This window comes from Pleurodeles waltl, chromosome 2_2 (genome assembly GCF_031143425.1).
Source record: "Pleurodeles waltl isolate 20211129_DDA chromosome 2_2, aPleWal1.hap1.20221129, whole genome shotgun sequence".
NCBI lineage: Eukaryota > Metazoa > Chordata > Amphibia > Caudata > Salamandridae > Pleurodeles > Pleurodeles waltl.
This window is the reverse complement of record NC_090439.1, coordinates 501,538,410-501,561,448: the sequence shown is the minus strand read 5'-3', so window position 1 is coordinate 501,561,448 and position 23,039 is coordinate 501,538,410. Positions and strand designations below refer to the sequence as shown.

The 23,039-nt window shown below is 45.1% G+C and overlaps 1 protein-coding gene across 1 annotated transcript in view; it reads right to left on the bottom strand.

Moving 5' to 3' along the window:
* The window catches only part of LOC138282435 (E3 ubiquitin-protein ligase TRIM39-like), a 105,089-nt gene that overhangs the window by 74,114 nt on the left and 7,936 nt on the right, over window positions 1–23,039 (bottom strand). Inside the window, exons 2-3 of the mRNA XM_069220001.1 lie at window positions 14,961–15,056; window positions 3,825–4,055 (exon numbers count right to left, since the gene is read on the bottom strand). Of these exons, the coding sequence (XP_069076102.1) occupies window positions 3,825–4,055; window positions 14,961–15,056 (327 nt within the window). The remainder of the gene's footprint in view (window positions 1–3,824; window positions 4,056–14,960; window positions 15,057–23,039) is intronic.

Here is a 23,039-nt window from a genome sequence, read left to right as displayed (position 1 = left end):
TCACCTGGTCCACCTGAAGAAGGTTTTGAAGGCTCTGCAATCTGCAGGCCTCTCTATCAAGGCATCCAAATGCCAGATAGGGCAGGGAACTGTGGTTTACTTGGGCCACCTTGTAGGTGGAGGCCAAGTTCAGCCACTCCAACCCAAGATCCAGACTATTCTGGACTGGGTAGCTCCAAAAACCCAGACTCAAGTCAGGGCATTCCTTGGCTTGACTGGGTATTACAGGAGGTTTGTGAAGGGATATAGATCCATTGTGACAGCCCTCACTGAACTCACCTCCAAGAAAATGCCCAAGAAAGTGAACTGGACTGTGGAATGCCAACAGGCCTTTGACACCCTGAAACAGGCAATGTGCTCAGCACCAGTTCTAAAAGCTCCAGATTATTCTAAGCAGTTCATTGTGCAGACTGATGCCTCTGAACATGGGATAGGGGCAGTTTTGTCCCAAACAAATGGTGATGGCCTTGCCCAGCCTGTTGCTTTCATTAGCAGGAGGTTACTCCCCAGGGAGCAGCGTTGGAGTGCCATTGAGAGGGAGGCCTTTGCTGTGGTTTGGTCCCTGAAGAAGCTGAGACCATACCTCTTTGGGACTCACTTCCTAGTTCAAACTGACCACAGACCTCTCAAATGGCTGATGCAAATGAAAGGTGAAAATCCTAAACTGTTGAGGTGGTCCATCTCCCTACAGGGAATGGACTTTATAGTGGAACACAGACCTGGGACTGCCCATGCCAATGCAGATGGCCTTTCCAGGTTCTTCCACTTAGAAAATGAAGACTCTCTTGGGAAAGGTTAGTCTCATCCTCTTTCGTTTGGGGGGGGGTTGTGTAAGGAAATGCCTCCTTGGCATGGTTGCCCCCTGACTTTTTGCCTTTGCTGATGCTATGTTTACAATTGAAAGTGTGCTGAGGCCTGCTAACCCGGCCCCAGCACCAGTGTTCTTTCCCTAACCTGTACTTTTGTATCCACAATTGGCAGACCCTGGCATCCAGATAAGTCCCTTGTAACTGGTACTTCTAGTACCAAGGGCCCTGATGCCAAGGAAGGTCTCTAAGGGCTGCAGCATGTCTTATGCCACCCTGGAGACCTCTCACTCAGCACAGACACACTGCTTGCCAGCTTGTGTGTGCTAGTGAGAACAAAACGAGTAAGTCGACATGGCACTCCCCTCAGGGTGCCATGCCAGCCTCTCACTGCCTATGCAGTATAGGTAAGACACCCCTCTAGCAGGCCTTACAGCCCTAAGGCAGGGTGCACTATACCATAGGTGAGGGTACCAGTGCATGAGCATGGTACCCCTACAGTGTCTAAACAAAACCTTAGACATTGTAAGTGCAGGGTAGCCATAAGAGTATATGGTCTGGGAGTTTGTCAAACACGAACTCCACAGCACCATAATGGCTACACTGAAAACTGGGAAGTTTGGTATCAAACTTCTCAGCACAATAAATGCACACTGATGCCAGTGTACATTTTATTGTAAAATACACCACAGAGGGCACCTTAGAGGTGCCCCCTGAAACTTAACCGACTATCTGTGTAGGCTGACTAGTTTTAGCAGCCTGCCACAAACCGAGACATGTTGCTGGCCCCATGGGGAGAGTGCCTTTGTCACTCTGAGGCCAGTAACAAAGCCTGCACTGGGTGGAGATGCTAACACCTCTCCCAGGCAGGAATTGTCACACCTGGCGGTGAGCCTCAAAGGCTCACCTCCTTTGTGCCAACCCAGCAGGACACTCCAGCTAGTGGAGTTGCCCGCCCCCTCCGGCCAGGCCCCACTTTTGGCGGCAAGGCCGGAGAAAATAATAAGAAAAACAAGGAGGAGTCACTGGCCAGTCAGGACAGCCCCTAAGGTGTCCTGAGCTGAGGTGACTCTGACTTTTAGAAATCCTCCATCTTGCAGATGGAGGATTCCCCCAATAGGGTTAGGATTGTGACCCCCTCCCCTTGGGAGGAGGCACAAAGAGGGTGTACCCACCCTCCGGGCTAGTAGCCATTGGCTACTAACCCCCCAGACCTAAACACGCCCTTAAATTTAGTATTTAAGGTCTACCCTGAACCCTAGAAGATTAGATTCCTGCAACTACAAGAAGAAGGACTGCCTAGCTGAAAACCCCTGCAGCGGAAGACCAGAAGACGACAACTGCCTTGGCTCCAGAAACTCACCGGCCTGTCTCCTGCCTTCCAAAGATCCTGCTCCAGCGACGCCTTCCAAAGGGACCAGCGACCTCGACATCCTCTGAGGACTGCCCCTGCTTCGAAAAGACAAGAAACTCCCGAGGACAGCGGACCTGCTCCAAGAAAAGCTGCAACTTTGTTTCTAGCAGCTTTAAAGAACCCTGCAAGCTCCCCGCAAGAAGCGTGAGACTTGCAACACTGCACCCGGCGACCCCGACTCGGCTGGTGGCGATCCAACACCTCAGGAGGGACCCCAGGACCACTCTAAGACTGTGAGTACAAAAACCTGTCCCCCCTGAGCCCCCACAGCGCCGCCTGCAGAGGGAATCCCGAGGCTTCCCCTGACCGCGACTCTTTGAACCTACAGTCCCGACGCCTGGGAGAGACCCTGCACCCGCAGCCCCCAGGACCTGAAGGACCGGACTTTCACTGGAGAAGTGACCCCCAGGAGTCCCTCTCCCTTGCCCAAGTGGAGGTTTCCCCGAGGAACCCCCCCCCTTGCCTGCCTGCAGCGCTGAAGAGATCCCGAGATCTCTCATAGACTAACATTGCGAACCCGACGCTTGTTTCTACACTGCACCCGGCCGCCCCCGCGCCGCTGAGGGTGAAATTTCTGTGTGGACTTGTGTCCCCCCCGGTGCCCTACAAAACCCCCCTGGTCTGCCCTCCGAAGACGCGGGTACTTACCTGCAAGCAGACCGGAACCAGGGCACCCCCTTCTCTCCATTCTAGCCTATGCGTTTTGGGCACCACTTTGAACTCTGCACCTGACCGGCCCTGAGCTGCTGGTGTGGTAACTTTGGGGTTGCTCTGAACCCCCAACGGTGGGCTACCTTGGACCAAGAACTAAGCCCTGTAAGTGTCTTACTTACCTGGTTAACCTAACAAATACTTACCTCCCCTAGGAACTGTGAAAATTGCACTGTGTCCACTTTTAAAACAGCTATTTGTGAATAACTTGAAAAGTATACATGCAATTTTGATGATTTGAAGTTCCTAAAGTACTTACCTGCAATACCTTTCGAATGAGATATTACATGTAGAATTTGAACCTGTGGTTCTTAAAATAAACTAAGAAAAGATATTTTTCTATATAAAAACCTATTGGCTGGATTTGTCTCTGAGTGTGTGTACCTCATTTATTGTCTATGTGTATGTACAACAAATGCTTAACACTACTCCTTGGATAAGCCTACTGCTCGACCACACTACCACAAAATAGAGCATTAGTATTATCTATTTTTACCACTATTTTACCTCTAAGGGGAACCCTTGGACTCTGTGCATGCTATTCCTTACTTTGAAATAGCACATACAGAGCCAACTTCCTACAGGCCCTATATGTCAGCCTGTTTGTTAGAAGATCTTAAGATCCACCCCCTGAAATCTTACTGACCAAACTACGCTCCCGCTCAGGATTAGGAAAATGGCAAAAATGTTTAAAACACAGAAAGTAAACACAGCTGTTACAACAATAATTCCTTTATATTTCTGCCACTGTCTTCTTGAATCCTGTGACAGCAAATGTAGGAATGGGCAAGCCAGGGGCAGCAGTAACTACCCCTGACTACCACTATTTGATGCCCATGCCAGAACCCACTCAGTTTTGGGAAGGAAGAAGGTTGTTTTTCTAGTTAACTCACCTGAAGCAGATCCCCACCAAGCTGCTGGTACTTCTCCTCTATCTCTTGGATGAGTTTCCTGAGACAGGAGCTTCGTTCTTCCAGCTTGGTGACATTGACCTGAATTTTCTTCAGAGTCTTCTGTTCTTCCAGTTCAAGTCTGGACAGAAAGTATTGTTCCTCCTCCATCAGAAAGTTCCGCAATTCTTCAAACTCCAACTCAATTATCTGTCTTTGGTGCCTGAATTGAGTCTAAAATACATAAACAGAAGATGACTGAATAAGAAATGTGGAAATATATTGACAATAGGAGCAGGGCTGGGAAGGGACATGGTGGCTGCTTGCAAACTGGAACAGAAATGGTGATCGTATGAGCAGCACAAATAGCTATAGGCTCCCAATAAAACAAGGAACAACCTATGTCAACTTCAGGTTGCAACAGAAGTACAGTCTAAATAGTTACCTTACATCAAACCAATTATCTCTGCATTGGCTCCCCTCCCCAGCAGAACCATAATATCTTTCCTATAAATTTCTCTAGCTGCAGAATTATTTTGTGTCTGAAAAAAGAGCATATGACCAGAGTAATTAGCTCCACTAGAAGCACATCTGTAATCCTAAAAAATAAACAAGTTTAAAAAACGTTTCTCTACTGGTCCTCAACTGTAAAAGCACTTCGGTTGTGGAATTCTGTTTCTAGATCCAAGTGTTGACCACACCCTTCTCCAGAACGCCAGAAATATAGAAAGTAGCGTTTTACTCCATCTCTCTAATTTAGTATTGCTTCTTAATTATTTGAGCCACGAATCACAACGTTCAGGAATTTAATTTCCCACTACTAGTGTTCTGTGTTTGTGAGAAATATGGATCAGATGTTGTGTTAGAAATTGGGTTGTTGGTTGACTGAAATATGAGCCCTGGTTAAGCAGCTAGTCAGGGTAAGTGTCAGGCAAACCCTAAATCAACTTGTGCTCACCCTCTGGTAGATTGGCAGACAGCAGTCAAATTGAACATAGGAGCAATGTTTAAATGTTTGTGTAACATTTCAAACAGTAAAACGGTGAAAACACCACACACACAAATTCGATGTGAGCTACTGATGCATGACATAAGTTTACCTGTTGTTTTCCTATTTTAAATCCTACTGGAAACTTTGCTTTCCGATACAGGATAAACGACTGAACAGAAATAGACCATATTTCAATCCCAATCTGGCATGACCAGATATCTCCAGTTGGCACCTCTAGCTTCTAAGGGATATTTTACACTTTATTATTTAAAAATTCATAACTCAAGTTCTACTTATTGAATTTTTGTCATTTTGGTCTTGTTTTATTTATTATATTGAGTTTTATTTCTCTACCCTTACCGTTAGCTTAGCCCCTTCAGGAGCACCTCTTTAAATGGCACTTTCTCAAACTATTGGACAGTTTTACGCCAAATAACGAAAAACATGTTTTCTGACTAAAGTTCTAACTTTATGCCAAATATGGTCTACTTTCATTCAGTTGTTTTTTCTGTATCAGAAAGCTACGATTTCTGTAGGAATTCATATGGAAAAACCACAGGTAATCTTATGGTGGCTAGGTATAGCCATTGACAGAAACGATGTGGACTCTGTTTTTGTGCTCAGTGCCCAAGCACAGTCAATAGTTGCTTGTGCCCAGTGTGTCCTATTGACTCTGAAACTGGGTGCCACAGTTCCCACTTACAGCATGCTGAGCACAACAAAAGAGCCTGCCCAGTGGACTTTTGAAGCACAGCAAGTTGGGCGTGGCATGGCCTAAGGATATGAACTATGCACAGTGCCCTCAGAACATGCCCAAAGAGCAATGACAGAAGGGGTACAGGCAAGGTTCAGGCACTTGCTAAACCACATTATATAGAAATACAAAACATTCTCTGAAATAAATTTTGTTATCAAAATACAGATTTTCGACTAAGGTCAGAAATTAACCAACATCGTGAATAAAAAACAAACATTCCCTTGAAAAACAACTTCTGTTTCAAAACCTGAAAACCACTAACTGTTCCCATGTGCCAGACTCCGTTCAAGAGGCGACTGGGCAGGAAGGAGTACCGGGCCACAACCGCTTTGGTTAAGGCCTTTTACTACTGCTGCCCCAGGGACTGCCCTACTAGGGCTCTTAAATCAGGCTAAGTACAACCCTTTCTGCGCCTGAGTCTCAGCAGTAGTGAGGGGAACTGCCCCAGCTTACCAAGGAGGTTGATGTGGGGGTATTCGGGTTCAAGAATCAATACCATCACTCCAGAAGTGCAATAAGATGAACAGTTCAGTGTTTCTCATTGTAGAAAACATATTACACAGAAATCATAGAATTGAAATGAAATAAACTTGTAAGAGCACACAAATACCTAAAGGTGTCAAGACTTGCTAGACCAGATGAACACAGCAGACTCTCTGTTCTAGGGCTCCACGGCTCCTAAGTTATAGCATGAAGAGCCAAGTTTTAAGAGCTTTTCTAAAAACTGTATGGCTTTTCCGACTAGTAAAGTGACAGGGAAGGAAGTTCCATAACTTGACAGTGACCACCGAGAAGTCTCTACCTCGTCATCTTGCTTTCTGAAATTTAGAGACCACCACCCAATTTTGAGTTGCTGATCGAAGCAGTCTGGTTGGTAGATACCAATGAAAGAATGTCTTGATTGCTCTCGACCCAGAGCTTATTAAGGCCAAGTAAGCAATGCACAAGGCCTTAACAGAATACGCTTTTTCACTGGTAACCAGTGAAGCTTGATTAGAAGCGCAAAGATTGATTGATATTTGGGAATATCTAATATTAATCTCGCTGCTGCATTTTGAACAGTTTGCAGCTTGTTCAGGGCTGACTTATTGATGTTCAGATATAGCTCACTGCAGTAATGAATTTGGGATCATATAAGTGCCAGAAACACTGGTCTGGGATGTAGGGGAAGACTTCGCTAAGAAACCTAATAATATAAAAACATGTGGAAACTGTGCGATTAATCTGTAAGTCAAACACAAGATTTTGGTTCACAATCACACCCAGATTTTTTGCTGAACCAGTGGGGGTAGGCAGGGATCCTAACATCTCTGGCCATCAGTTGTTATTCCAACTGGAAGACTGACTTCAAAAAAATTCTGACTTTCATCCTGTCTCCGTTTTATTTCAGACACTTTCTTCTCATCCAATTAGCCACTGCCTTCATTCAGTTGTTGAAGTTGGGAGATACGGACTCACTGTCTTCAGTGATGGGCACAATTATGTAAGTGTCATCAGCATATGAGAGTGCCTGTAGCCCAAATGACCGAACCAGTTTAACTAGTGGGGATACAAATAGATTAAATTGTGTGAGTTCAGGGAAGATCCCTGAGGCACCCCACATGGCAGGGCAAAAAAGTCCAACTTGAATTGATTAAAGGTCACAGTCTGAGATCTCTCAGTGAGAAATTTATTTTTTATACCTCGTTGATATAATCGACCTGTCAGAAAGATCCAATACGATAAGTTCCGCAGTCTGCCCCACATCAACCAGTAATCTAATACTGTCCACAGCAGAAACCAAGGCAGTTTCAGTACCATGGAGCAATGGGAATTCCACTACACAACCAATAATACATGAATACCCGGTTCATGTTTTTGTGCTCATGGGGCTTCTGCCAACTAGTCCTCCACTTGCTCCTCGTAGGTCTATTTGTCTGTGGGCTTCCTCCCTCATGTCAGCATTCTAGGCAGACTGGTGTGTGCCTCTCATATTCCTGTCTTTGCCCCCGATCTAGTCTTAGTACTCAGTCTCACAAGCTAGGGCCTATTCAGTCTCTCATCAAGTTTGCAACAGCAGTGCTGGGCCGTGTTCGGCCCTTCTGGGGCAGTGGGATCTCCCTGGAAGAAGAAAGCCTCTAGGTGTCATGCAGCAGTTTTCTCAGGGGCTGGATGGCAGCCAGCCATGCAGTACATCCCTTGATGGGTTGCAGCAGGAGCGGAGACTTCTAAAATGGGCCCTGTTCTGGGTGGTGGGCTGCAGATCTGTAGTTCACTCTTGCATTTTGGTGGGTACTTGACTAACGGCATGGTGCACTTCAAAACTCTGGTAAATACTTGGTGCTTCATACTGTAAGCAACCTCCACATGCCTGTATTTTTGGTACACTGAAAGCCAGAAGCTATCTCCGGCCTTAAGGCAATGACCTCAATTCTTAATGAGGTGCTCCCAGGACATCGCTCCGATCACTTAATATTCAGGATTGGTTCTGTCTCACCAATACACTTGGCAGTGTTGTGCTCACACAGTCCAGTTGTGGGGCTCACGGGACACCAGCAAGCACTTATCCCTGCTGCAGTTATGCCTCCAACATGGGCACACCGCTCCAGGTGCCCAGCCTCTATTGTGGGCATAAATATCAAAAGTTGCACTGCAAAATACGGCAGTACTAAAAGTCCTTTAGTGCATTTGCTAATGATTCTCTGTCAGACGGACTCCGCAAAAGGGTCCTTTACAGCAGTCCTTTGCTTGGTCTGCTCCTTCCGAAGAGTTGCTGCTTCTTTTGCTCACAGGCAGGATATCTTGGCATGCAAGACAGTCCAGAAGTTCCTCCTTCAGACTGAACTCCAAGCAATGTTCTCATGACTCTAGGGAGTTGGCTGTCAGTGCAATACCAACCCTTCGCTGCGTACAATGGGTTTTGAGCTACCATCTTTAAACCAGGTTTGCAAACAGAGAATGTGTATTCTTCGTCTGCTTCCTTGAAACTAGTTTGGGTTGGTTCCCCTATCATGTGTCCTGATCAGGCCACCTTCTAGGCCTGGCTTCTGTCGGCAAGGATTCTCTGCCCAGCAGGACAGTCTGTTGGTGGAGTGCCCACCTCACAAGTACAATGAGGTGAGAGCAGTCTGCACCTAGCTATATATAACCCCTCCTTATCGGAACAGAGATAAGAGTCTGTGCCCCTTCAGAGGGCTCCTTTCCTTAACAACAAATACTGCAAGCCTCATTCTGAACCCCCTGCCATCTACCTGATGGCAGCTGCAGTCAGAGCAGTTACTGACAGCTCAATGTATCAGGAAAGGCCTTGGCACTTCTAAGGAAAACCTGTCTCCTCTTTCCTCGCCATAGAGTCCTGTGCTCCCGCCTCCCATCTAGGAGATTCATCAATACGCATATGCTGTCTGATGAAAGTAACCACTAGTCCATCTTGCACTCTGGTCCATGCTGCTGACTTCCCAAATAGAACCAGTTGGCCTGTAACACTTGTACACAGCACAAAACCACGTCTAGCGCACATGCACACAGACAATACATGGGATGCCGGGTTCCAGATTCTGAGTTCATTGTGAGTAGGGGTATTGTATATGAATGGGCATGTAAGTGTACATTCATGTCTCACAGGTTCATACCTGTCACTATAATTCATCAACCATGGTATGCTGCTACCACCAGTGGCGTAGCGTGGGTTGTCAGCACCCGGGGCAAGGCAAGTAATTTGCATGAGTGAGCCAGGCAGGGGCAGAGAGCTGCGAGTGCGAGCGCGCCCCCCCCCAGATGTTGCGCCCGGTGCGGCTGGCCCCCCCTGCACCCCCCACGCTACGCCACTGGCTACCACTGTGCTCCATGCATAAAACCCGTAACAGGGACAGCAGTCCCATATCACTATGGGGATGCGCTTGATGCACCCCTTCTAGTTCAGGACTGTGTCTTGAGCCTATCATTGTCATAAAACGGTGCCTAGGTCAATACTCACATACACGATTAGCATGTGGCATGATCAAAAAATGAAAACAATACAGGATCACAGGTATGCAGTACATTCAAGCACAGCAGGGGAAACTATGGTACATCATGTAGTGGCCATTCTTGTCACAACACCATGTATGATTAGCTATGCATAACCCCTCCGAAATGCTCATGACATCACATATGACATTATCTATAATATTAATGATGACATCTTGACTATTACTGATGATATCACATATAACTTTTCAAACTGCATCATCTAGGACATCACAAAAGCAGAAAATGTGGCATTGCTTCACACGTTTGCAGAAATATACACTTTTTCCTGCATGTAATCTCGACATAGACTTCCAGATTGGGACAGTGACACTGCATTTTAAGATATTTATTGCTGGAGTTATAACTAATGATAAAAGGCCTAACAATGCTCCTGCCAAGCTATTCCTGATTACTTTGTCATTGAGATTTGTACTTTATTTTCCTTTTTCTGACTGCAATGTGAGTGAATTTTGTGACTTCAACCTAGCCACAATATAGACGAATTTGTGAAAGGAAAAGACTATAACATTCAAAGGTTTTTTAACATACATGCAATTAAAACGTTTTGTATCTTTACAAACTGAACTGTCAAACTAATTTCAAATAACCCTGAAACCTGTAAAGTATACGTGAGGCAGCATTTACTCCTTGGGAATGTTTCACAAAAGCCATTTGCATGTTTAAGTTGAACTTACACTAACAAATACTTAAAATCGGAGTATAAATGTAATTTTGAAATTCAGAGTAAGTTAATTTCCACTTGCAACAGGAATTAGTCATGTATAATGGCATCCCAGTATGGTGAAATATTTTGCATCAGTAATTATTTTCCCAGGTGTGAGCACTTCAGGGTGGCGATGTCCTGAAAGTTTGAAATCACAGGTAAACTCTCTAATTTGTGGGTAGTCATAAACTTCTCCATGACTCATTCCCACTATGGAACTAGTGACTAAGGGCCAGATGTACCAAAGGGTTTTACCCATTCTGTGTCTATGGGAAAATGTGTTTGTACATATGGCCCTAAGAGCCATATTTATAAAAAGTTTAGGCCCATATTTATACTTTTTGACGCTAAACTGCGCTAACGCAGTTTAGCGTCAAAAAATTTAGCGCCGTCTAACGCCATTCTGAAGCGCCATGCGGGCGCCGTATTTATGGAATGGCGTTAGCCGGCGCTAGCAGACCGGCGCTGCCTGGTGTGCGTGGAAAAAAACCACGTAGACCAGGCAGCGCCGGCGTAGGGGGAAAATGGCGTTAGGGCGTCTTAAAATGGGGCAAGTCAGGTTGAGGCAAAAAAATCGCCTCAACCCGATTTGCGCCATTTTTTTTGACGCCCAGACGCCATTTAAATGACTCCTGTCTTAGTAAAGACAGGAGTCATGCCCCCTTGCCCAATGGCCATGCCCAGGGGACTTATGTCCCCTGGGCATGGTCATTGGGCATAGTGGCATGTAGGGGGGCACAAATAAGGCCCCCCTATGCCACCAAAAAAAATTAAAAAAAATAAAAAATTATACTTACCTGAACTTACCTGAATGTCCCTGGGGTGGGTCCCTCCATCCTTGGGTGTCCTCCTGGGGTGGGCAAGGGTGGCAGGGGGTGTCCCTGGGGACAGGGGAGGGCACCTGTGGGCTCATTTTGAGCCCACAGGCCCCTTAACGCCTACCCTGACCCAGGCGTTAAATAGTGGCGCAAATGCGGGGTTTTTTGACCCGCCACCTCCCGGGCGTGATTTTTGCCCGGGAGTATAAATACGACGCATTTGCGTCGCCGTCATTTTTTTAGACGGGAACGCCTTCCTTGCATCTCATTAACGCAAGGAAGGCGTTCACGCAAAAAAATGACGCTTTTTGCCCATACTTTGGCGCTAGACGCGTCTAACGCCAAAGTATAAATATGGCGTTAGTTTTGTGCCGAATTTGCGTCGAAAAAAACGACGCTAATTCGGCGCAAACGGAGTATAAATACGGGCCTTAGTGTCGCTCTTGCGACAGGTAACACAAGTGCAACGCAAAATCTAGATGAGATTTGCCAAGCAAAGCTAACTTGCGTGGCCCTGCGGTGCTTGATGAATCTCTGAGTAATGCAAGGAAACGCACGTAGTTGCCTTGTCACTCTTCCCCAAGGAGGCGTTCCATTGGTGAAGTGTGGGTGTTCCACGCATCCACCCATGGATTATCATCACTCCCAGATTTACCATGAGTGGAAGATCTGAGAATGCATCAAAATGCTACGCCTTCCTAGGGGAGGCGTAACGGGGAGAAATATCTTTATTTCTCCTTGTTTTTCCTCTTTCTGCGTGTGCTGCACGTAGAAGCACATAAAGAGGAAAAAAACTCAAAGGATTGTTTTAGGACAGGAAGGTCCCACTTTTGGAGAATAACAATTCTGTCTGCAAAGCAGATACCCTTGCACCATGGTGGAAGGGTGCCCTTGCTGATGCTAGCCAGCACATAGTGCACCAATGCAAGGAGAGGACAGCAACGCACCATATAATGCTAACTATGGTACATTCCTGCCCTCTTTCTGTCACGTAACACAGAGCAGCAAGGTGTCTTGCTTTGCTGCGTTGTGTGACATTTTGATAAATCTGCTCCTTAGGCCCTTTTGTATAAATCCAGTTTTCCATTGAAATAAAATGGGTAAAATCATTACGTAAATTAGGTCCTCAGTCCTGTCAATCGTAGGTGCAAATCTGTTTCGAGGAGGGTTGGTAAGGAAATTATTTCAAATTTGGTGGGGTGTAGGTAAAAGGCGTTCTCCGCTACAAAAATAGTTGCCTAATGGATAAACAAATGAAAAACTTAGAGGCGCAATTGCACTAATGTAATGGCATTTTCACATGCACAAATGTACATGGTGTCCAAGTAGTCATGTGGAGCTGCTTTTGCATTATTTGGAAATCAACAAAAACTCTCTATGTGTAATCCTGTAAACCCATAATTATCAGAGATTTCCCTAAGTATGAGTAAGTGAACCTTCAGGTGCAGATGTATGAATGTTGTAAGAAACAAACCCCCCCATCCTTCAGTGTAAGAAGAACAAAGGATTTTGTGGGGTCAATCCAAGCTATGAAACAATAGGTTTTATTTATGTGATGCATACAAAATAATGAATTCTGATCATTCTACCATTTTAAATTAAATTCTAACCACTGTAAACCATTCAGTGCATTTCTTAATGCAAGAAGCAGATCCATTGTATTTGCTAATACAGTGCTATTTACCATCAATGTACTTACCTTTGGTAATGCTCTTTCCGTTAGAGTCTCTACCTAGTCCACAGATTCCTAACTGACCCTCCCATCCTCCTCGTTGTGTGGTTGAAATCTAATCATTATTAGGATCCCAAGTCTAGGAATGGGCACACTGGTCACATTATTTTGCTTCTGGGACTCTGCCTTTGGAGGTGCGGCGGATGCTCTCGAAAGCAACTGCCGTCAGGGCACAGGGGTGGCACCCATATAGGCCCCGCATGTCACTTCCAGAGTTGAACAGCATCAGTGCGGAGCCGCACAGTGCCATCTATCGAAGCGCAGAGGTACTGCTGAAAAGTCTCCAAATCCAATCTGACGCCTGGGGAAATATTGAAAAGGCGATGAATCTGCAGCTACAACCCTCTATCAGAATATAGAGATACCAAATGTGTCAAAGTGTATGACTATAATGTTGCTGCTTGTCATGTGTCATTTTTTCCAATGAATGCTAAACTGCGAGGTAAAGCTGAGTAGAAATAAGAAATATTATATCAAGTTTCACCTTCTGGCTTAGCACTGTACAATGAATGAACATCATTGTGTATTTTTTTAAACCTGATCCAGGACGCTCAATATTTTTAGTGAATTGTAGATTGTTCTTTTTTACTATGTATTTGTCTTTTCTCTATTTCTCTAATGTTGAAATATTGTGAGGTCTTCAAAGAGGTGGCTTTATCCCACTAACATATTGTTTTCTGTTAATTAGCCCTTAATCGATAGTTTACAATCAGCTGCTCATCCTTCAGGTGTATGTATAGATGGCCTGAAAACCTTGATGTGAGTAGGGTTTCAGAAGTATAGGGCTTAAGAAACTCTGAACACTCCTGGGTGCTACAAACAAAACAAATGTGTGCCTCTATTTGAATATTTGGTCATGGAAGTCTTGTTGAGACTGCGCAACTCATTCCCCATATTTATATGAACCAGTTAATGTCAGATACTCGGTAGAACATGTTCAGTTGGAGGTGGAAGGCTCATAGCACAGCACCCATTCATACCAACACTCTGCGTTTCCCCACATTCAATTTTAAATCAGACCATCCTACATTGCAAAAGCAAATAAAGCTGTACTTTTTACCAGTACAAATCAGGTTACCCCTCCAGGGGTTGTTTTTGGTGATTTTGTTTTACAAACCTTTCTTTTTGGTGAAGTATGTGGTTTCTATATACGATGTTACATAGCCCCACCAAATTTAGCTAGGCATTTGTAAAAATGCAAAAAGTACCACTAGACCCTCCAATGTTCTCCCACTTTCCTGCTGATATATGCCATAGCGCACTTGCCCTTTAAGTACTCAGTTGGATTTTTCACAACCCCAAAGACTTCAGAGAGGATATTGGCCAACCTCAACTCTGAAAATTGTTCCAGCACTACTGGGGACATAGCAGTCCTTCTGGCTCCGACATCAGCCTCCTTGCCTGCAGTTCACAGAGGAAATGTTTGAGTTCCAGAATAGCGAGTATGGCCCTGAAAGGACCCTATCATAGGAGTCACTGTAGAAAGTAGGGCAGGTAAAATTGTAGACAAGGGGTTCGGGTTGCTATCTCAGACCACATAGACCTGATGTGCCCCGAGCGGAAGTATACATTTCTGTTTCTCACAAATATATGCTAACAAAATTAGCAATAGTAAGTGGGTCAACATTTTCTAACACAATTTAGTTTAATAACGTCCCACCTGTGAAGGAAACTGGATAATGTACATACAGTTTAGGGCGATATATGAAACGGTTCCTTCCACTCAAACTGAATACATTCTAAACGGCCTCAAACGAAGGTGAAGAACATGTGCGAGAAGAAAATACATTAAAGGCAATTAAAAGTACAATATATCACAAAAACAACAGAATATTCAGGGGTGGAGGTGGTAGGAATTGACAAAGGAACCTGAGAGCACGAACAGGGCCTGGCAAAGAGTTCTTTGTCTTACAATGTTAACTTTTGTAGTCGGGAACATTTGCCGGCCATGTTTTGAAAGGTTGGATGTGTGGGAGAAAGCCAGCCTTCCATAGTTGGAGAAGGCTCTGCGTAAGCAGCTGCTGCTCTGGAGAAAGGTTTCATTCAGGGGCGAGGCTTTCAAGCAATGTCATATAAACAAACATGTTGTACCGGAAGGTCTCCAGAGAATAAAACAACACTCCTTACCCGACAGCAGCCATCTTTCTCCTCCTGTTGTACTTTTTGCTTGAGAATTTCTTCTAGGGCTACTTGCAGCGCAGACAGACATTTCAGCAGATGAGGCTGAGGAGGGACAGAACACATGTCAGTACAGAGATCAGCGGTGCAGCAGGTGCAGTGACATCGAGGCTGGGGTGTGTGAGGAACCTACAGCAGCCCTATTATGGCTGTCATTTAACACCCAATTAGGGAATTAGCTAGGGAAGGCGACCCAGATCAATAGAAATGTATCCTTCTAGAAGGTTTTTCAAAGTCAGATGAACCACAAATGGGCAGATGATTGATTAGTGTAGGCCGCTGGGAACTGGGACTCATTAAACTGTCTACCCATAGAGACTTAGAGAGTCTACAAGGCACCTTGCCTCACATATAAGGTGCATCTTCAATGCACTCCTGAAGCCCTAGCCAACCCATTTGCCTAAAAAGGTACATTTTAGGCACGTCTCATAATTCCCAAAAGATATGCATTGAAAGGCTCCTTCTCAAGTAACACTTATAAAATCTGGATCTCCCCTCCAACAAGTACACGCTTGGCCGCCACCTTTAAATAGTGCAAAATTAGTCTCAAGTAATACCTTCTAGATAGAGGTAAGTTCCAAAAATCATGTATCTTGCATGACCAAACACATAGCATTTCATTAAGTGGATATTATCAATAATTATCTGCAATTCTACAAAATCTTTATTTATGCACATTGACCAGTTGTTAGATTGTATTTCCGCTAATCAGCCTTTCCTTGTGATGTCAAAGTGTGTTTTTTCTTAAATCTTTAGGCCCGTATTTATACTTTTTTTGCGCCGCATTTGCGTCGTTTTTTGACGCAAAAACGGCGCAAACTTGCAAAATGCCATTGTATTTTGTAGGTTTGCGCCGTTTTGCGTCAAAAAGCGGCGCAAATGCGGCGCTAAAAAAAGTATAAATACGGGACTTAGTGTTTTTGCACTCCCTGGCGCAGATCACAAATGTGCTACCGGAGAGGCAATACAATAATATAGAAATGGTTTCCTACTCTGGCTAGCCTTAAGTTGATGGCCTCATGTTAGGTGGGGTCCAGTGACTTACCGCTAGTCTTTCAAGGATAGGTGTATTGGCTACAAATAAGTGGAAAAATCCAGGCAAGCATTTTGAAAAATCTCCTCAAACCAAACTGCTGAAAACTGAAGGCTTACATATCTGAATAAGTAGCTTTATATTTATGTATTTAGCATTTGTCAACAAGTTTAGAAAAAACACAAACATTATGTACCTATGGATAAAAGTTTCATTCTATAATAAAATTAACATTATTTGCAATCCATAACAGAATTCCTTTTCACATTAAATGACAATAAAATTACTCCCCAGCATCTTTTGCAAGGAATTTTTAGCAACTTACAACATATTGTCACCAACTAACTGCATTTTAATTACAAAACCATGTAACAAGTTCATACAGAGTGAATGACGTATTCCAACATTATTGCATGACCTAGGGGCAACGATCGAGATATGAGATTACATAATACATTGCAGCAAAACGCCAATTTTGCCCTGGGTGTCTAAACCCAGTAGGGAAATATTTATTTGTCCTTATAATATTTCCAACGACAATGTGGGAGACTGACACTTCCTTTTCCCTACATGGCCTGCAAGATGTATGACTCCCATCAATCCCAGACCAGCCACCAGTGATTATTGGGAATGTGATGGCCAAGAGAGGCGCAAAGTATCTGACAAACAGAAAGTGCTGCATGAAGGCAAAGTGTCTGCAGCAACATTTTGTTTGCAGTTTTATATAGCAAAGAAATAGACCCAAAGGTATTGGAGCGCTTTACATGAGCACCAGTTACATTACACAAGGACACGTTCATTTTTTATTGTAGGCGCGGTGAGATTAAGTAATTAGCCCAGAATCACGGAGAGACACAATAACATCATGAACTTGGGCACACCCTTGGAGAAGAGATAATGAGTTTTATTTAATCATAAGCAAGCCATCGGTCGCCCTTGTGCTGGTTCCAGATGAATGCCGTTACAGGGAAATAATTGGAGAAGTTATGTGTAAATAAACCTTGTGTGTGGTTTTTTTAATGTGGCTGAGCTAGGTGCCCTTAAAGAACAGCGTGTTCTTACTTAAATCAACGCCCCCTTACCCTACATGGAAACACGGCATAATTTACCGGAACTCCCAGATAGCGATACAGTCTGAGTGAGTTAGGCTTGGCAAAAAACCCAATCACTATAGTAATCATCCGCAGTCAGCCTGCTACAGTTTATCAGCAAGGCTTAGATTTGGGAGCTGGAAGCATTAGATCAGACTATGATTATCGGTGGTGGCTTCACTAGTTCTTAACTTTTACCCAATTCCATTGGGTGGCCTGGTATTGCTGCTACCCTTTATCTGGTATCAGACGTCATGAGAAAAAAATAGCCTTGTTTGTACCAATGCACGTCATGCATTCACGCATCTCGAAAGTCTATATTGTCAATTGCAGGTAGAATATCTGCTTTGAAGGCACCTCGCTCATAAGTCTATGTTCTTGTTACAGAATTTGGAAGGGATATCTGTCTGGAAGACATTTACCAAACATATGACAATGTATTGAATCTCTCACATCCATCAGAGTTGTTCATGAAGAAGAAATGCAATACCCATAGGAAAAGGGCTAGATGGGTAAAAGAGCCTCCACTACTGGGGAGAAGCTGTGAATTCAGGAAAAAAGACATCACAAGCGTGCAATTCAATAAAAAGTAAACCTGATTTGCCTCCCAAAAGCACCCACAAGGGTTCCAGGTGTTGGAACGACAAAAAATGTTCATACATAGGAATAAACTGACACGGAGACAGGGGGCGCAGCATCGTACCCCTCTAGTTCTGAATTCATACTGTGACATTTGATCCTGTCTGAATCAGATGGAAGAGTATGCCCAACAACATCTACTGGGTCAGTGCAGATTGGTGACCTATAAAAGTGGTGGAGAGTAATCCTTGGCTCAAATTTCAGATCCTGGCAAAATCCCGTAGCAAACTACCCATCCAACCACTGTAATCAGATAAATATCAGCGGTCGGACGTGGGCATGTGGTGGTATTTGGAGACTGTCCACCCTTCTCGGACCTAAGACCCTTATCGCCAGAGAAGATGCAGTGAACGCGCCCGAGGCCAAACAGCGCGGCCTGCACCAGTGTAATAGGATCGAGACCGGACAGTCTGTGCCAGTGATCGACCCGGCACTTGCCCGTTGCCCAGGGCCATCCCCCAAAAAAGCCAGGCAACGGACCCTGGGGGTGGTCTGGCACTTAAATTGGAGGGGCCAGTGTTGACCTGTGGCCTGCAGTCACCCGCAGCAGCTGCAGATCCCGGCGGTCTCCATGGATGAAGTGAGCAGTGCGACACGGCCTCATGGGAGCTACGGTGTGACAGGGAAACCTCAGCAGCCCCCATCTGTACCTGGGAGGTGGCTGTCGGAGCAAGTAGCAGACACATGAGGACGGCTCCCAACTGACACGGACATCGGAAGAGGCTGCGTAATCCAGAACATACCTCCCAGTGATTGAGGCACCCATGTGGAGGCTACCACATCCTACTTCTTAAAAACTGATGACAAGTTTATGCGCAGCCTCCCCCCTTGGGTGGAGGCCTCCATGGGGGGCAATTGATCAGTCCTGCACTATGGGATCCTGTTATGGAGGCACATGCTATACAAAACCACATGCCCATTCATAATACTCGAGTTACGGCCCGCGAAAGCAACGTCCAGTAACACGTGTGGACGTTTGAGGGTGTTGCTCGCTGGAGAGAGCCCTATAGGTGACAGTTGAAGGTGGTCGCCCATCCTGACCCGCCCTGCAAGCATTGATATGGACATTAAACAGGGGCATCGCAGGCATTGATTTGTGGCTTATAGAGCTTCACTAGGACGGTTTCCTCACCATTGTGGAGAGGGTGCTTGGGGTGCTTGGCCCACAAGCTGCAAGGACATCGGTGACTTGCTGCACTGCCATCAGAAGATCAGGGTGGCAAGGCAGCATGATGGAGAAACTCAAAGCAATTAGAACATCGTCGCAGGATAACCAAGGAGGGCCTCCCACCCCGATGTCAGTAATGGAGGTCCAACTGACATACCAGCACCTGGAAACTACTCTCCAGTCGCATTCAAGCAAGTTCGAGGTAATATTGCAAGCAATTGTGGATACAAAAACGTCGCTGGAAAATAGGATAGACTTTGTCTCTAAGGACGTCTATCTACTCGGAGCTGACCACCGTAATCTGTCTGTCAGGGTGGCGGAAATGGAATCGACCATCTGTACCATGGTCCCACTGCCCAAAAGCTGCAGGAACGAAAGAAGAAGCTAGACACAGAAGTGGCGACCTTACACCGCAGAGTGGACGATGCTGAAGGACGCTCTTGTCGGAATAATGTGCGCTTCATGGGGTTTCCACAGACAGTGGAAGGTCAAAGCACAGAACTTTTCCTAGAACATTGGCTTACGGACAGAGTACTAAAGAGGAAAATACCAAAATCTTTCTCCATAGAACTTGCTCACAGGATCCCTTGTAGGCCAACGACACCCAGTGCATCTCCTTGCGTGTTCATTGCACACTTTCTCAATTATAGAGATAGAAACATGGTCCTGCAACATTTCGGACTCGGGACATGAACAATGTGAGGCCCTACCATCACGGATTATCCAGTAGAGGTGCAACATCAACAAAGCTCCTACATGAAAATCAAACAGCGCCTCTGTGAACACAACATCAAATATGCCCTGATGTTTCCTGCCAGGCTCAGAGTGATTGCTGATGAGAGGACTCACATCTTTTCCAAGCCTGCAGATGCTTAGACATGGATGCACGCCAAAGGCATAGTTCAATCCCTGTCAGGGGGAACATGAACAAGAGGTGTGGTTGACACTTCATGCTCGCTGTCATCGCCGGAACAGACCCCAAGCCAAGCCTACTAAAACTCAAGCAGCAGCAGAAAGAATAAGGCGTTACATGAGACAGCACTTCACACGAAAAATGCCTTTGCGTCACTACAGGCCAGTTCTAGGATGTATTCTGACTCGGACACGGGGAGTCATTGATCCACTCTCCTGAACACGGCCAAAGGCCCGGTTGTCACACTCCAGACAGTGGATGACCTCTGATGGTTGTCTCTGGCTTGGTCAGCACTGTTCTCATCAATGGGATAAGCACCCAGATGCACTAGTGACAACTCTGAATGTTTCCCCAACACATATGACATGGGCTGTTGGCTTCTACAGATGTCTCTTATTTGCCTACCTACAGCCTTACATGGTCTTCGCTGGCTGCACGGGGGGGGCGCTCCTGCAAGGGTCGTGGATGGATGCCCACACCCGGACTTGCATGCTTCGCCATTAGTAAAAGGTCCTGGATGTTGCTTTTATCTTGTCTCATCATTTTTTATTTACAGGACCGGGAAATTCCACAGTTAATACACACATGATGCACAGTTGTTGCGGCTCATAGTCTTATTTGTGAGGGTAAACCATGATGCGCATGTTCACATACCTTTCTTTGTCATGGGTACCCACATTGATAATGTCGCCAAGCGTTATAATGTGCTGTCATGGAATGTGCGTGAAATCCTATAAGATACCGAATTGATGCATTCCTTAAAAGTCAAAGTGTACATTTTGCTATATTACAGGAAACGCATCTCCTAGATAGTGAGCTGCAGAAACTTAGGAAACGGTGGCAGAGGCAAGTATATGGCAACACGTTATCAGCATTTGGGAGAGGGGTTATGATAAGAATAGCGCCGGGGGTACCAGGGCCCATATTTATACTTTTTGACGCAAAACTGCGCCAACGTAGTTTTGCGTCAAAAAAATTAGCGCCGGCTAACACCATTCTGAAGCGCCATGCGGGCGCCGTATTTATTGAATGACGTTAGCCGGCGTTAGCCGCCGGCGCTGCCTGGTGTGCGTTAAAAAAAACGACGTACACCAGGCAGCGTCGGCGTAGGGGGATATGGGGCTTGGGCGTCAAGAAATGGGGCAAGTCAGGTTGAGGCAATTTTTTCGCCTCAACCCGATTTGCGCCATTTTTTACGACTCCCAACCCCCATAGATATGACTCCTGTCTTACCAAAGACAGGAGTCATGCCCCCTTGCCCAATGGCCATGCCCAGGGGACTTATGTCCCCTGGGCATGGTCATTGGGCATAGTGGCATGTAGGGGGCACAAATCAGGCCCCCCTATGCCACAAAAAAAAAAAAAAAACGTACCTGAACTTACCTTAATGTCCCTGGGATGGGTCCCTCCAGCCTTGGGTGTCCTCCTGGGGTGGGCAAGGGTGACAGGGGGTGTCCCTGGGGGCATGGGAGGGCACCTCTGGGCTCCTTCAGAGCCCACAGGTCCCTTAACGCCTGCCTTTTGCAGGCGCTAAAAAACGGCGCAAAAGCGGCCTTACGTCATTTTTTTTGACCCGCCCACTCCCGGGCGTGATTTTTGCCAGGGAGTATAAATCCGACGCACATGCCTCGGAGTCGATTTTTTATACGGGAACGCCTACCTTGCATATAATTAACGCAAAGTAGGTGTCCACGCTAAAAAATGACGCTAACTCCATGGACTTTGGCGCTAGACGCGTCTAACGCCAAAGTATAAATATGGAGTTAGTTTTGCGTCGAAATTGCGTTAAAAAAAACGACGCAATTCCGGCGCAAACGGAGTATAAATATGCCCCCATATGTTCAGCGGTATCATGGGGGTAAAAAATTGTTTATAACGATGCATTTACCACGAAATGCATTTACAACGACGCCATTACCACAAATATATCTTTACCGTGCATTCCTTTACAACGAATATACCTTTACCTAGCATGCCTTTACAACAAATTTCATTCTAAAGGCATGAATGGTAAATGTATATGCATAGTAAAGGTTTTAAAGGTAAGTATTATCTTTTTTATTTTGTAAAGGCATGAATGGTAAAGGTGTATGCGTGGTAAAGGTTTTGCAGGTAAGTACTGGTAAGTGTTAAGTGGTTTACGTATATATATATATATATATATATATATATATATATATATATATATATATATATATATAATTATATAGGGTTTTTAGGTTGGATATGGGTTTAGGGGTGGCAAGGGCATTTTTTTTTTTTAGGCTGGGTATGGGATTTAGGGTGGTATGGGTGTTTTTAGGTTTTAGGGTGGGTATGGGTTTTGGGGTGGTAAGGACATTTTTAGGTTTTAGGGTGAGTATGGGATTTAGGTTGGTAAGGGTATTTTTAGGTTTTAGGGTGGGTATGAGTTTTGGGCTGGTAAGGGCATTTTTAGGTTTTACGGTGGGTGTGGGATTTAGGGCCAGATGTACGAAAGGATTTTACCCATTCTGTGTCTATGGGAAAAAGCTTTTGTACATCTGGCCCTTAGGGTGGTGAGGACATTTTTGGTTTTAGGGTGGGTATGGGTTTTGGGGTGGTAAGGGCATTTTAGGTTTTAGCATGGGTATTGGTGATGAGGTCATAAGGGCATTTTTAGGTTTTAGGGTAGGTATGGGTTTTGGGCTGCAAAGGGCATTTTTTGTTTTTAAGGTGGGTATGGGATTTAGGGTGGTAAAGGTATTTTTAGGTTTTAGGGTGGCTATGGGTTTTGGGCTGGTAAGGGCATTTTTAGGTTTTAGGGTGGTATGGGATTTAGGGTGGTAAGGACATTTTTGGTTTTAGGATGGGTATGGGTTTTGAGGTCATAAGAAATTTTTTAGGTTTTAGGGTGAGTATGGGTTTCGGGGTGCAGAGGGCATTTTTAGGTTTTAGGATGGGTACGGGTTTTGGGGATAAGGATATTTTAGGGTTTATGTTTGGTATAGGTTTTGGGGTGGTAAGAGCTTTTTTAGGTTTTAGGGTGGGTATGGGTTTTGGGGGCAAGGGATTTTTAGGTTTTAGGGTAGGTATGGAATTTAGGGTAGTAAGGGTATTTTTAGGGTTTATTTTGGGCATAGGTTTTGGGGTGGTAAAAGCAGTTTTAGGTTTTAGGGTGACTATGGGTTTTGGGGTGGTAAGGGCATTTATTAGGTTTTTGGGA